General features: G+C 67.5%; 1 protein-coding gene across 1 annotated transcript in view; it reads left to right on the top strand.

The window, feature by feature from the left end:
* The first annotated feature begins 1,888 nt into the window (after window positions 1-1,888).
* RXRA (retinoid X receptor alpha) overlaps window positions 1,889-15,133 on the top strand; it is an 85,101-nt gene continuing 71,856 nt past the window's right edge. Inside the window, exon 1 of the mRNA XM_040461463.1 lies at window positions 1,889-1,983. Coding sequence (XP_040317397.1) covers window positions 1,929-1,983 — 55 coding nt within the window. The 5' untranslated portion in view covers window positions 1,889-1,928. The remainder of the gene's footprint in view (window positions 1,984-15,133) is intronic.

Here is a 15,133-nt window from a genome sequence, read left to right on the forward strand (position 1 = left end):
TGGCCGCCCACCCCGCCTTCCGTGGTCCCCGAGGCTTCCTGAGAGCAGGGCCCTTTCAGGCGTGTGCAGTCACGCAGCCCCTGGCACGGGGGTCCAGGCAGCGCCCGGCTGATTCAGGACCAGGACGGAGAAGACCCCGCGACTGACTGTCGGTGGCAGCTGGATTCCCACGCTGTGCGGGCCGCACCCAGTGTCCTGGCGAGGGGCTGGGGGGGGGGGTGGGTCCGGCCCCCGCTCTCCAGTGAACCCAGGCCTCGTGCCTGCGGGACCCGCTTTGCTGGTTGGTGGCCCCTCAGAGGCAGGGCCAGGCACGGGCAGCGTTGGCCAGTGACCGTCGAGGTGACAGCGGCGGCCGCCGTGGGGGCCACGTCCTGAGCCGTGTTCCCGCTCAGCCGTGTCCGTGGACGGGCCCTTGCGTGGGGGCTGTTTCGTCTGTATTGTGCAGTGGAGGTTTCAGGCTCGGGAAGGTTGGCCCCGAAGGCTAACTCTGGGGTCTGAGGCGAGGCGGGTGTCCTTCCCTGGGACGGTTGGTGCCCACCTGGTACCCCCTGTGGCTTGGCTTTGTCCAGAACAACTTTGGGGTGCTCCCGGCGGAGGCTGTGGCTGCCGCTCTCGGGAGGGGCGCTGGGTGTGGGGCGTCCCTGGAGCCCCCTTGTCTCAGCCTGCTCGGGTGGGCGGCTGGTCGCCCACCCCTGCCTCCTCGGGGCCCAAGAGCCGCTTCCTGCAGAGGTGCGGCGCAGGGCTGGGGTGGGCGGTGCCGTGCTCCCCGAACAGGCTTGCTGCATGCCTGGGCAGGCGCCTTCTTCCTTCTTGGCCTCGGTTTCCCTGGGCTCCTCTGGCTGCCGGAGGCTTCTGCCCTTCCCTCCTGGCACCTTGGCCTTGTTCCCGTAAGCTCGTGGCCGTCTGATTGGGGCGTCACAGCTGTGGACCAGCTTCTCCGGAACTGGCTCTGTGCCCTCCCTGGGCCGAGGGGGACGGGCCCCGGGCTGGGGGTGGGCTGCCCGTGTGCTGGGAAGCGTGGGCTCTGAGCTGGCTAGGGGTGGGGCTCTGGTTCTGAGCTGGGAGAGTTAGGGCAAAACACTTCGGGGTGAGCTGCTCGTAAGGGGAAATGGTGAGCCTTAGGAATGGCTGGGCATCATAGGGGGCGGAGGGGGCATGCTGTCACCACCCGAGGCCAAGCCAGGCTCTTCTTGGGCTCTGACCTCTCCTGCCTGGAACACTCCATGGCTCCCCATTGCCCCCAGCATGGAGGCCAGGCCTCTGCTCAGTGTCACGTGGCTCCGTAGCCTCTCCGGCCTCATGAAGCACCACTCCTTCCTCGCCTTCTCGTGTTTGTAGCTTGCTGGTGAAGGCCGTCCTGTGTGAGGAGTGAGTGCCAGCTCTGAGGTGGGGGCTGTGTGGCCCTGGGTTGGCAGATTTGCCTGTCTGGCCTTCAGTTTCCTCACCTGTAAACCGCCTGGGGAGGCTTCACGGAAAAGGTATTGTTGTAGTTGGGTTTTGAGGCACGAATAGGAGTTTGCTGGGTAGGCTTGGGAAGGGAGTCCAGGTAGAGAGAAGGGGTGGACTCTCCCTGGGGATTTCTGGCTCCAGCCAAGGGTGTGGGGAGGGGATGCCCATGTGGACGGGCGTTCTCCCTGGAGAACTTCGGAAGGGTCTGACTGCGTGGCCGGGCCGCTGCGGCTTGCCCCTTGCTGGCTGGGTTACAGGTCTGTCTGTGCTGGTGAGGAACCATGGGAGCATTGGTTTGGTGGGGAGGGGTTGGTCAGCTGGTCTGGGAATAATTAACCCTGTGAGGAGTCAAGGGTGGCGGTAGGCCTGGCTCTCACCTGATGGACCCCGTTCCGGCTGTAGGCAGCCCCTCGGAGCTGGTTGCCCGCTGGCCTCATGTCCCCTCTACCTCCAGGCCCTGACATGTCCCTGTCTGGAGCATGACCCACGCTGGCCCACCGCGTGTTACACCAGCTCAGAGCTCTGGTTCCTGGGGTGAGTGGCCGTTGCCGCGTCCCTCTCCGGGTGGAGGTGCCGGGGGTCCCTTCCCCACCCCGCCTGGCCGTCCCCGTATCCCTGGTCCACCTCCGCGGTGCCCCCTGCTGCACGCCTGCCCCTTCCCCCGTGGCAGCTAGGTGTCATTTCCCAGGGGCCTCCTGCGTGAGCGCTGCCTGGAAGAGAAAACCGATGGGGCCAGAGTCCACGGGAGGTGGCTCACCCCACCCCTGCTCCTGGACTTTCTGCCTAGGACCAAGGTCGGGAGGAGGGCTGGGAGGTGGGGACCACAGGCATTGGATGCGTGACCCCTGGGGCAGGGCAGTGCTGGCTTTGGCCTTCCTGGGCCCAAATGGGGGGTCAGCCAGGGGAGGGCAGCCGGGACCTCCCTCTTCCTCCTTCTGTCTCGGGGACACAGGGTCAGGGTACCAGCCCTCCTGACCTGCGGGGCCCGCCTGTCCCCAAGGCTGGGACCCCAGGGAGCCTTACCCCTGAGAGGCTGACCCCTCGAGACCGGGGGCCCCGGGGGACGGGTGGCCCGCCTGCCTGTCCCGTTCCGGCTCTGCCACGTGAATTCTGTGACGGGGAGCACGTTACTTCCTCCCTCTTTATCTGGGTTTCCTCGTTTGTCAAATGGAAGGAAGGATGTTGGGGCCGGAGGTGGGAAGTGTGGCGGCTGGCGGCTGCTCCCGGCCGGGACCCTTGGCAGCCGTGCTGCCTGGGAGCGGCTCTGCCCCCCGCGGGTCCCCGGCCCGCGGAGCGTCCCTCCTCATCCGTGGGGTGGCTTCTGGTCCCGTTTGCGGCTGAAGCCACGGTGCCAGGCACTGCCCGGCCTTGCGAAATGTTTGTTGATTGAATTAGTGCTTCCCGCAGGTGCCTCCCCTGCCCTCTGCCCTTCAGAGAGGTGGTGGGGGGAGGCTGCCCCTCACGAAGTTGACTTTCACAGTTGCTGCTGTGGCGCGAATCGCTCTTTTTCCGGGGTCTGCTGGCTGTCGAGGGAGGGGGGTCCCGTTGTGTGTAGCCTGGGAGGGGGGCAGGGAGAGGCCGGACAGGGGGCCAGGCCCCTGCCCTGGAGGGTCCCCCGGGCGCCCTCGAGGGAGCCTGCGGCTGTGTGCGTTCCTGCCCACGGGGCGAGCCCCCCGGTGGACCCCCGTGGATGCCAGCCGCTGCCCGCTGCCGGGGAGATCTTGGGTCTCCTGTGGGCCCAGATGCGCAGATGCATGTGGGGAAGGCCCCTCAGCCCCACATGACCAGCCGTGTCGGGACCTGGTTCCTTCCTCTGCTGCTCAGCACGTCTTGTTGAAACTGGGTCGTGGGGGGTCGGGGGGGGGGGGAGGGGATTAAGGCCTGGCCAAGAGGTCCGGAGCAAATCTCTCGCCTGCCTGCTGTTCTGGTCTGTTCGTCTGACTGGCTGTGTGTCCGTGGACATCTGGCCCCGCTGGGGAGGCAGAGTTGAGTGAGGCCCATCCCCCGATGGGGTCAGAGAACAGGGAGGGACCCAGTGCTGCCAGTCGACAGCGGGTCACCTTGGGCCCGATGTTTAAAGCCTTTCGGGGCCTCGGTATTCTTGTCTGCAAAGTGGGGCTGATGGTGTGTCAGGGCAGGTCGCCTGGAGTGCGAGTGGAGCTGATGTGATCCCTGCTCTCCTTCTGGGGAAGGAGGTGGTGTGAGCGTGGTAGGAAGAGGTACCGAGGACAGGAGAAGTGTTACCAGCCTGCCCTGGTGTTTGGTGGGTTGGGCCCTGTGAGTTGGGTCGTGAGGGATGAATAGGAGTTTACCTGCGAGAGGTCGGTTTCTGAATCTTCAGACGTGCACGCGAGCTTTGTTTTGTCAGGGGCCACCCCAGGGCGCCTGTGTGGCTATAGCCAAGTGGAGCGGGGGGAGCTGGCATCAGAGGGCACGGGGGAGGCTCTGCGTCCTCTGCCTCCAGGGACTTGGAGCCAGGGGAGGCTCCTGGGCCAGGGAGGGTGGCATCTGGCCTGTGCTTCCTAGGAAGCTCTGCCGCTGTGTGAGGAGCGGGGCCGGAGCGCAGGGCGGGGGAGCCTAGCCAGGCGGCCATGGTCTCGGGGCTCTTGGCCCGAGTGCCTGAAAGAATGATGTGCCTTTTACCAGACAAGGAGAGCGGTAGAGGGGGCAGGTCTGGGGGGCGGTCGGGTTGTTGGCCGGGGAGGTGTTCTGACCCCCGGGAGAGGTCAGGCAGTGGCTGTGCGGGCCCACAGTGCAGGGGAGAGGCCCGGGCCGTGGTGGGCGGTGCCCCCAGGGGGTCGGCAAGCCCGGGCGGCGGAAGGGGGTACCCTGAGGGGCGGTCCTGAACCCGGCTGGGGTGGAACCACCCCCCACCTCCGGGCTGCGCCTGCAGGGAGAGGTGCTGTTGGGGCCGGGCGGGGGGGCCCCCCCCCCCCCCCCCTTTTCCCTTTCATTTCTCGGCACCTGCTGGGAAGTTGTGCCCGTGGTCCTCGTGGGTCTGTGGCCGCAGAGCTGCAGTGGCCTCTTCCTAGAGGCAGCCCCCCCCCGGCCCCACCCTGAGGAGGGGTGCAGAGACGTGCTGGGACTTCCCTCCGCGCCGGCGGGGCTCCCGTGGCTCGTCCCCTCTGCCCCCAGCCCAGGGTCTCTGCTCTTTGATGGCCCGTGGGAAGAATGTGGCAGCCGTCGCGAGAGAGGTTGTTTCCGCCCCCCCGCCCCCCGCCCCCGCTGCAGCGGGGGGGCACCGCCGGAGTGTGGCGCGTCCCAGGTCACCGGGGCGGACACCGGGTCCCCCTGCACCGCACCCGGCATGCTCCTCGCCGGGCGCCTCTCTGGCGCGTGCCGGGAGGGCCAGCCCCAGGCACCTGAGACGCGGGAGAACTGTCCTGGGCCGCGGCCACCTGAGCCCAGGCAGCTGGGCAGTGCGGAGCATGCGCCTTGGCCTCGCGGCCTGGTTTGGGTCCCAGCTTAGTGTCCACACCTGCATGCAGGGCTCACGCTAGCTCCAGGGCGCCTGAGGGTTATAGGAGACGGGGCGCTGCAGGCCCAGTGGGGAGCACAGCCTCTCCTGGTGACCCTCCTCGGGCTGGAGGGGTGGGGGGGTCCTCGGGCCTGGCCCTCCGCCCGGAACCCACCACCGCCAGGCGGGTGATTCCTGCCGACTGCCTCTGGCTGCGTCCGGTGGAATTCAGAGAACAGGCCACGGCCGTCAGGAGTTAGGGCTGAGTCCTCCCAGCATGGGACCGCGGGCAGCGCTCGCTCCAGGTTGACTGGCCCCCAGCCCCGGCGGTATCCCTGGCCCCTCCGACCAGCCCCAGGGTCACAGGGCGAGGTCACGTCTCCTTACGCCTTCGCTGGCTGCAAGTCTTGGGAGAGGCGTGCCCTCCCGAGTGCCCTCCCTGCCCACGGCCCGTCCCTGAGACCTATCTGCTCGTGGGCAGTTACTGTGTGTCCTGCACTGGGCCCGAGTGGGGGAGGGGCGGCTCCGGAGCCCACGCTGACCCTGGACGTGGCCGATAAGCCGCAGAGCTTCTTATCGGAGGGGCCGGCCAGTGTCCCTCACCCCCTTGGCCATCACTACGGTCCTGCATGGAGGTCAGGCCCTGTGCCCCGTTCAGCCCGGTGGGAGGGGGGCAGGAGCCGGGCAGATCATGGCCTTGGGGTAGCGATCAGACCTCGTGGGGACCTGGGGGTGTCTCAGGGACCCCAGAGCGAGGAGGTGGTCTGGCCTGGGCCTGGGCCTCCCTGCCCTGCTGAGTTTCTGTCTCTGGGTGTCCGCCCCTCTCCCCCCCCAGTTTCAGAGAACAAGGTGACTGCTGTCACCACTGCTGTCCCCCTGGCTGCCTGGACCACGCTTGGTGCTTGGTGGCCCACACCAGCCAGCACCTGGGACCGCAAGCTGGGATCTGGGTCCCCAGCCCACGTGCCTGGGGCCGGTGGGCTGCTGGCGTCTCCGGCCCCAGGCTTGGCCTCAGGACCCGGCGGTCACGGGGCCCAGGGTCTACCTCTCGTCCTCTGCTCCCAGCCATGGGGGCTCCTACCCCACACTTTCTGGCAGGGGCCGAGGGTCTGTCGGCTGGAGGGTGCTGGGCAGAAAGGCCGGGATTGGGTGGAGGGCACGTTGCCCACCGCTCCGTCTTTCTTCCCCACCCCACGCTTGGGGACCCCGTCCTTCCCAGACTCTCCTCAGGGGCTCGGAGGCAGAGCCACACGGGGCAGGGGGGCCTGGCAGGGTCACCCCCTGTCTGGAGTCAGGGCGCGCTGCACGCGTGTGTGCGAGAACATGCGAGTGCGTGAGCCCGTAGGAGTGTGCGTGCCTGAGTGTGCACGTGTGTGTGTGTCCCGTGTGCCCTCTGCCCCTACCTCCTGCCGGCCGGGCTGCACACGGGCTCGCCCCCGCCCTGTGGGCTGGCTCCCTCGGCGAGGGCTGACAGGTGTCTGCCGGGAGGCCGGGCGGGCGTGAGCCAGGCGGGGGCTGGCGGGCGGCTGAGCTGCGCGAAGACCTGGGGTTTACTGGTGGAGGCCAGAGGATGGAGAGGGTCGGAAGCAGAGGTGTGTTCTGGGAAGCTGGCAGACCGTCGCAGGGAGGGTGCTTTGGGGCCGGCTGATGCTGGGTGAGGCTGGGCACGTCCCCGTTAGACTTCCCTGGCCAGTCCCCCCCCGGAGCCTACGTTAGTTCCCCCCGGGAGGGGGCTGTGAGCGTCAGATTCAGATCCAGTGGTGGCCCGCGAGGGCTCCTGGGAGTAACAGGGGCTGCTGGGGCCCGCCCGTGGCGCATGCCCACTGCCGCGGGCCCAGGCTGTGGCAAGCATCGCTGGCCGGGGGCTGCCCTCAGAGCCCCTTTGAGCTCCCGCCTCGGCACCCTCAACCAGTCGGTGAGCACTGACCCAGCGGATGCCTTACTGAATGGAGCCAGTAGGGGAGGGTCCTCACGGAGCTGAGGAGGGGGAGGGGGCCGCGTGCATGAGCTGTGCCTCGGCCCAGGTGGACCCTCCTTGCTCTCTGGCTGGCTGTCTCAGCTCCAGGATCCGCTCGGGGCGAGCCAGTCCCGCAGGTAGGGTCAGTCATGCTCACTTTAGTATGAACGAGCCTAGTGCCCATCCTGGACGGGCCCAGTAGGAAAGGATAGGAAGGCAGGTTTCCTCCGATTGTTCCGTGAGGACGTTTAGGTCCGATTGCCCCGTCCGTGGCGAGCTGGTGCAAGCCGGGAGCCAGGTTCAATGTCTTACCCTAGCCGGCGCTCTTATTTTCCGACTGCCCCGCTGGGGCGGTGGGGGTGAGCGAGCCGATGGGGAACTGGCAGAGGGGAACACACCTGGGGGAGAACCTGGCGGAGAGGCGTGTGGGGTACCAGGAACCTTGCATGTTGTGCCTTTCTCGGCACCCAGGAGGTGGGTTTGTACCCCACGGGTGACAAGGGGGGCTCGGCTCCTTGCCCAGGGCCACCCGGCTGGTTGGTGGCAGAGCTGGGGTTTGAACGGGGTTCTCGGGATTCCTCTTTGAGGCACGTCTTGGTGGCAGCTGGAGGCTGGGGGAGACATTCCTCGTCTGGGAGGGGCCCGGTTGCTGAACCCGCCTGCCTGCCCGGTGGGGCCGTAGATGCCTTGTTTCCTACACAAACAGCCGGGGCTGGCTGGAGCAATTTTATTTTTATTTCCTATTTTTACTTCCCCGTTGGCTCTTTTTAGCAGCTCTGGGTCACATAGGCCCCCGCCCTCCAGGCTCCACCCGGCTTCCTGGCCCGGGCCTGGGGCCTCAGAGAAGATGAGTGTGTGTGGCTCCGGGTGGGGGGAGGGACTCGGGCCTTGGCTTGCACTCACTTGGCGATGGGGAGCTCGCTCCCTCTCCAGACAGTTCTGTAGTGGCCCCTTTGCCTCCTCTGAAACCAGCCACCGGCGGGGTTGGCGGGGGGGGGGGGGTGGAGGGGGAGTGCCTTGGTGCGTGACTCAGTCACCTCACACCCCTGCCTGGTTCTCAGCTGGAGGTTGAGGCCGGCGGTGGCCATGACAGAGGGGAAGGCAGGACCGGTATAGGTGTGTGTGCTGGGTGGGGTGGGCTGTGGACACGTGGGTGAATAAATATGCCGTGTGCCTGCCTTGGACTGGACAGGGCGGGCCGAGGGCAGGGCTGGACTTGGCCTTGTTCAGACCGTGTCCACCAAGGGCCCTGGGCCAACCTGCTGAGAGACCAGCCATGCTGTGGGGTCAGTAAAGCCCCCCCCCCCCCCAGGGTGGGGGTTGTTGGAGCATCGGAGGTGGGTGCTGCTGGCTAGGGGCCACATGGAGACCCCAGGTTAGGGGGCGACTCCCCGGGGGCACGTGGCCCAGCCTGGGGTGAGGGGCCTTGGGGACCGTACCTGCCTGTGTGAGCACAGCTGGGTGGTGTGCCGGCATTTGCTGGATTGGGGTCCTGAACTGTGAGACCAGGCCAGAGAAGGCACCCGACCCTCCGTGCTCCCAGGCTGAGTGGGGCTGGGGTGCGGGACCAGCCAAGCTGTGGCCCACCAGGTGCCCGGTGCGGCCGGTGCCAAAGCTGCCACAGGTGAGGCCTGGGCTCAGAGAGGCTGGGCAGATTCTCAAGGTCACACAGCTCGGGGTGTGGGGTGGCCGGTCCCCCGCCCTCTCCTTGTCTCCTTCGTCAGACCAGGAAGCCGAGGCCTAGGAAGCCGGAATGCTGCTGCCACGGTCCCACGGGTGGCAGCTTGGGACCCCACCCCGTGCTGCCCGTGCCGGGCCTTCGGTGGTGGTGGTGGTGGGCGGGGGAGGGGCTTGAGAGAAGGGAGCAGGTTTACCCAGGACCTGCTGGGGGCCACGCACCAGGTGGAGGGCTGCAGCATCAGAATGGAAGGCCCGTGTGGCCCTGACGTCGGGGCACTGCTTGCCCGGATGGGGACACGGGATACAGACGTTTCCCACGCGGACAGGCCCGCCCTGCCGATGCTCGTGGTGCGAGCCGGGCCAGGTGGCCGTTGGCGGGCCGGAGAGCGGACGGGTGGGTCTGGCCGGGGGCTCAGGGCTCCGTGGTCGGGAGGGCTGCCGGGGCGACTGGTGAAGGACACAGGCTTGGTGTGGGGCTGTCCGGGTCTGGCCCCGCCCTGGGGGTGCCTGCTTTGTGTCTGTCTCTCCATCACTGGCAGTAGCGACGGGTGCCGTGCGGCCACGGGTCCCGAACTGCACCCTGCCGAGGTCCACTGGGACCCTCTGCCATCCTGAAGGGGCGGGGTGAGCTCCAGGTAGGGCCTGTGGCCGCTTTCTGCAGGGCACAGGTGTGGTCTCCCGGGCTGACGTGGGAGCCCCAGCAGTGCTCAGGCCTGCCCCAGGAGGCAGTGGACGGACCTGCCCGGCCTCCCTCCTGGCCCTTCCTGTCCTGGCTGGCTCAGGAGAGTCCGCTGCCGAAATCCCACCGTGTGGGTGACGTGGGTGGCTCTCGCGTGCACGTGTGGGTGTCGGGACTGTTGGCGATCCCTTGATTAGAGGCCAGGAGACCGCATCCCGCAGCTGAGGCGGGTGAGGGGTGCTCCCTCCCTGGAGGGGCCCAGAGATGACAGGATTTACCCCCGCCCTGCCCTTGGGAGGTGGCGTATGTGGGCAGGGGACATCTGGGCGGTGGGTCTACAGGGTGGGGGGTTCCTGGGGCCTGGGAAGCCCTGTGTGGGTCGGGTGGCCCTGGGGAGCTGGGGCAGCTGCAGTCACACCTTCACAGCTGTGTGGCCTGGGCCAGCATCGCCCTCTCGGGGCCTGGACTTTGTTAAAACCTGTGAAGTGGGGCCGTGACACTGGTCGCTGGGGAGGGCCTGAGTAGGGCCAGACCTTCAGTTCTTGCCTGGGAGCAGGGAGGATTGGTGGCAGGGGGCCCCTCTGAACCTCGGTGTCCTCGTCTGTGGGGTGGGGAGAGGAGTTTCTCGCTCTGGGGCCCGGGCCTGGGAGGGATTGCCCGTCAGTGCCCGGTGGCACCAGGAAGGTGGGGGGCACTCGGTGTCGGGCTGGGCCAAAGTTCTCCCCTAGGAGGGGGCGGTTTCAGGGGCAGCTGGCTCCAGAACCACCCTGGGCACCAGGGATCTCCAGGGGCGGGAAGCGAGACCCGTTGCCAGGTGTGACCTTGGCGTGGACTTGGGGGGTCCGTCCCCTGTGCAGCGTCCCGGCCCCCAGCTCCAGGGAGCGAGCACCGAGCCCTGCAGGGGAGTGATTCTGGGTTGGGTTCCCCTTCTTCCGGGAAAGCAAAGAGGATCTTTCGTAACTGTGGGAAAGAGCATTTCTCCCCGAAGGCGGGCGGGGGTGGGGGCTTGGTCAGCAGATGTGACGTCCCCCGCCCTCCTGCCCTCCTGCCCTCCTGCCCTCCTGCCCTCCTTCCAGCAGCTCCCTCCCGCCCTTCGCCCGTCCTCACGGCCCCACCAGGGCGGCCCGGGTCCCCCTTGGCCGGGACCTGGCGGTCTCCCGGGGGTCCCCGCTGGCAGAGCCTTTGAGCAGGCCCTTCCCTCTGCTCGGCGTGCCTGCCTGGCCCCGGCTCTTCCAGCCCTGCACCCCGATTCAGTGAGCCTCCTCCCCTCTTGCGGCTGGTCCCCAGACCTGAGCTGCGCGTCCCTGCCCTGTGAGGGTCTCTGCCACCGCACCTCTGCTCCACGTCCCGGGAGGGGATCGGGCCACACGCGGACAAGTCTGCCTTGGTTCACCCCGTGCCTCAGTTTCCCCAGCCCCAGGTGTTCCCTTCCGGCGCTGAGGAGCCAGGACGGTGTGGCTTATGGTCCTTGGGGTGGGGGGTGGCCGCTGTGGTGGCAGGGGGCCTGGAGCTGGCTCACTCAGCTGGGATCTGGCTAGCGTGCTGTAGGTGCTTGGCAGGGCCTGGGGCCAGCGGACTTGGCTTCCTGCCCACACTGCTGGAAGGGTCTGTGATTCGGGTCCCACCCCTGTGCTCCTGACTCAGCAGCCACAGGGTAGGGGAAACCGGAGGTTTCTCCACAAAAACCCCAGCCCTGGGCATCCGCCACAGGGCCCAGATTGCTCTCTCCAAGGTGGGAAGTGGGGTTGCTTCCTGCCCGTGGGTTCCCAGCAGAAGATGGGGGCTGGGGCTGGAGCCAGGGTGTCTCCCCACCCCCTGACCCCCGACTGCCCTTCCCCTGCGTACCACCCTCTGTGGCTCCCCAGTGCTCACAGGAGGAGGTTCTCACTGCCTCCCGGCCTGGCTCTCCTTCTGCCCGCCCTGCCCCTCCTGCCGCCACCTGGGATACCCCTCGGTCTTCAGGAGCAAGGCTTGCTTCTGCCTCCGGGCCCCACGCCTCCTCACCTGCAAGCTTCCTGCTCTGTCCAGTGCGCACGTACGCGGCCTCCTCGGGGGGCCCTCCCGGGCTGCGTCTCCTCCGGCCCTCAGCAGCAGTGATGGCGAACCATCACCCTGGTGGTAGTGGCAGGGTGGGGCTCGGAGCCCCCTCGGCGTCCGTGCTGGACCCCATGGTCAGACGTATACGTGGAAGGGAGCGTTGAAGCCCTCTAGCGGGGCCAGCCTCCTGGGGCCTGGGGCTGCCTAGCAGGGCATTCGGGCTGGTGGTCACGGGACCTTTGCTCGAGCTCCTTGGAGAGGGTGCCTCCGGCCCCCTGAGGCTCTGTCTGCCCCAGTCCAGTGTGTGTGGTGGCTCCTCTGTCTGGACCACCGACGGAGGGTCTGCGGAGGGGAGGGACGTGGATGCACCCCAGGGGTCATCCGTGAGTACTCGGTAGGGGGCGGTTTGGGGCAAGGGCCTCAGTTTCCACACTGTCAGGTGCGGAGACCAGCCCCCGTCGGGGTGTCTTGGGGCCCATGCCTGCACTGCCTGGGGCTGCACCTGCTCCTGGGGGTGGAGGTGCTGGGGAGGAGGTTGAGGGTTTGGGCTGAATGCAGAGACGGGGTTTCGCGGCCCTGTGGCCACCAGCGGTGGGCGCACCTCGTGCCCACCCTGGGACCAGCGTGGGGGTGGCCGTGCCGGGTGTGGAGCCTGGGTTTGAAGAGCTGCATTCAGGGTCTGGGTGGCCCCCCGCAAGCAGGGTCTGGTGGGTACGTGCCATTGTCACTCTGACCTCGCGTTCTGGGCCTGGCCGCGCCTGCCGGGTCTTGATTCCGTGCCTGATGGCCGCTTGAGTGCCCCGCCCCCACGGTGCCAGCTGCCTGCTTGATCCCTTAAGGTATTTGCAAAACATGAGCTAAAACAGGTTCCTCCCCGGGGTGGGGGGTTGGCCTGCGCAAGGAGGGAGGGGACCACTGAAGCTGAAATGAATTGCGCTGCGTGGTTTTCCTCCCCCCGCCCCCCCCACTCACCGTCAGTGCGCGATGCGTGACGAGGGAGAGTGAAACGTAATTAGAGTCTCGACTCACTCGCTTCATTCATGACTAAATCTGGGTCAGCTCCCGGCACAGATAAGCACGAGCGGGCGCCGCACGGCGGGACAGCGGCAGGGCGACTGCACCCGCTTGGCCTGCTGTGCCAGGTGCCCCCTCCTACAGGAAGCCCTCCTCGATAACCCCCACTTGGGAGGCTCTTCCCCACCCCTGAGGCCCAGTGTCTTCTGCCTCTGGTGGTGTCTTTTCCCCACCTTCCCCGTAGGGACCAAGTTGGGGGCAGGCAGCAGCTCTCGGGGGGCACATGGGGGCGTGATGTGCTGTCAGGGACCCCCTGCTTGCATTGCGCACTTGTCCCCAACGGCTTGGCCCTGATCGTGCCGTGCGTTTTAGATCTCTCCCACGCTGGCATGGTCCTTGGGTTGGAGTCCCAACTCTGGCCCTAGCACTCGTCCCTGCTGGGGGGTGGACCAGCTGTACTGACCTGCTTCCTGTTGCTAGAATGTTCCCAGCCCTCTCCTTGCTCATGGCCTTTGCACGTGCTGCACCTTCCCCGAATGCCCTTCCTCGTGTCGCCCTGTGGCCCATTTCCTTCCTTCTGGTCTCGCTTGGGTGTCACCCCCCACAGACCCCTTAACTGCCGTGGCCTCACCCCCACCGTCAACCTCAGCCACCTCAGCCTCTGAGGGTTTGTTGATGGGGCTGCCGTCTGTCCCCCTGACTGGCAGGTGCGCTCTGGGACTGTGGCCGCCCCAGGGACCGTATCCTGGCCTGTATCCTGGCATCCACACGCCTTCACGGTGGGTGCAGCGAGAATGCGGCTGAGCCCCCACTTCTGGGGTCTGCGGCTGCCCCTGCCCTCTGCCTCCTCCCGTTCGTAACCTTGCCGAGACCGTGGGGTGCCCTTCGGGAGGGGTGAAGGGAAGGTGCTGCCTCTGGCGGACGGCCCATGTGGCATTGCTGGGCTCTGCGTAGTGAGTGCTCTCAGGGGCCTCGGGTGTTTGGGAGGCCGAGCTGGGCAGTGTCTGGATAGATGAGAGACGCTGGGGGCCTGGCCGGGACCCCTCCACCCACGTCCTGATTCTTAGTTTGTAGAAGGGGGAAACTGAGGCCTGAAGGGGAGGTGTTTGGCTTGGATTGAGGCCTCGGGAGGGTTTGAGAGGAGCCGCCTCCCGGCTGCACGTCCTGGGCTGGACCTGGGCTGTGGGGGAGGGCCCCTGGCCATCACTGAGGTCACGGGGAGGGTCCCAGGAGGTCACCGTGGAGGTGATAGGCAGGCAGAGGTGAGGCGGGAGCCTAGGAATCACCCTTGGACGGATGGCACGGGCAGCCGGGTGCAGAGCCTGGTGGAGAAGGGGTTAAAGATTGAGAGAAGTCATCGTATTTCTAATTTTCCGTCGTGATTTAATAAAAATGTAAATCGTGGGGCGGAGGACGACCCACCTCACCGTGGTGTTGACCAAGATTAATTGTGGGCTCCTGGTGGTCAGCCTGCCTTTGTCTCCACGCCCCTGAGCCTGGTGCTTCTGCCGGCCCCGGAGGCCAGAGAGCGAGGGGCAGGTACCACGCCCTCCGCCCGGACGGTCGGGGAGCCGGAGCGCCAGGGGCCGCCGCGGGAGCGTTGGGGCATCTGCTGAGGAGGAAGGCTCCAGAAGGAGGCTCTCCGCTGACTCCTGCACCCCCGTCTCCAGAGGAGCTCAGGGGCTAGGCCAAGACGGCCCGGGGCCTGCGGTGACTATGGTCAAGCCCCGGGTGTGTGGGGGCGATGTTTGCGGTGGGGTTGCAGCAGGGGAAGAGGTGGCAGGCAGAGCCGTGGAGGAAGAGCATTCCGGGCTGAGAGGCAGCACGTGCAAAGGCCCTGACATGGGAGCGAGCCCGGCCTGCGAGGGTCAGCGTGCAGGTGGATGCCGGGTCCCGCCACGAGGCGGGGGCAGGGGCAGGGGCCGGGGCCGGCGGGAGACGAAGCCGGCTGGGGTACAGGTGGGGCTGCTGGGCCTGTCCCGAGAGCCATGCAAAGTCCTCATGGGGCTCAGCGGGGAGCGGGACTCTGCGGGAGTCTGGGGGACCCTGGCCCGGGGGAGAGGGTGCGGGGGGGGGGGGGGGGGGGTGGCTCGTGAACCTGGGCTGTCATTAGAGCCACGATGACAGGCCAGGGCGGGGCTCTGGGGGCTTGAGCTGCCCAAGAGGTTTGGGTCCGGGTGGGGGTGCTGTTTGTGGGGTGTGGCAGGGGCGGGGTTCGGCGTTCTGGGTGGGCCTTGAAGACGGCAGGGCCTCACGGGGCCACGTGGAGGCTGGAGCAGCAGCCATCGCCGCCCGGGCTTGGGACTCCAGGGTCTGTGGTCAGAGCACAGAATGTTCTAGGGGCGGCGTTCTGTCCGCTGACTCCGGATAGTGGCAGTGGCCTTTGCTGGCGTGGCGGCACGGTGTCCGTGGAGGGATGGGTGCGGGGAGGGTGGCTGCAGTTTGGGGTGGGTGGGTCGTGGCCGGGGGAGCCACACGCACCGTGGAGCTCGGTTTAGCGGAGGTTGGCGGCTGTGGGGACTCTTCCTCAGACAGTCACCTCCCCTCCTGAGAGAGGTCGCTCCCGCACGTCAGACCCGCGCCTGGTCCAGGGGTCCCGGGGCTCTGGTGTGTCTGGCCCTTGGCTGTCAGGCAGCGGAAGCTCGCTGGGGCACCTCCCGGGGATGCGGGGCACCGAGGGGCGCAGCCGGGCCCCGGCGAGGGCGGGCTTCTCCCCCGACACCGGCTCTGCCTGGCTGAGCATGGGCCGTGCCGTCTCACCGCCGAGAGAGGCTCCGGGGGCGGGGGGCGCAGGCACGTCGGAGACCCGGTCGTGCCCCAGGTGGGTTGTGCCTGGTGACACTCTGCGGGCTTTGTGCCT

This window comes from Herpailurus yagouaroundi, unplaced genomic scaffold (assembly GCF_014898765.1).
Source record: "Herpailurus yagouaroundi ecotype Mexico unplaced genomic scaffold, PumYag 267, whole genome shotgun sequence".
Lineage (NCBI taxonomy): Eukaryota > Metazoa > Chordata > Mammalia > Carnivora > Felidae > Herpailurus > Herpailurus yagouaroundi.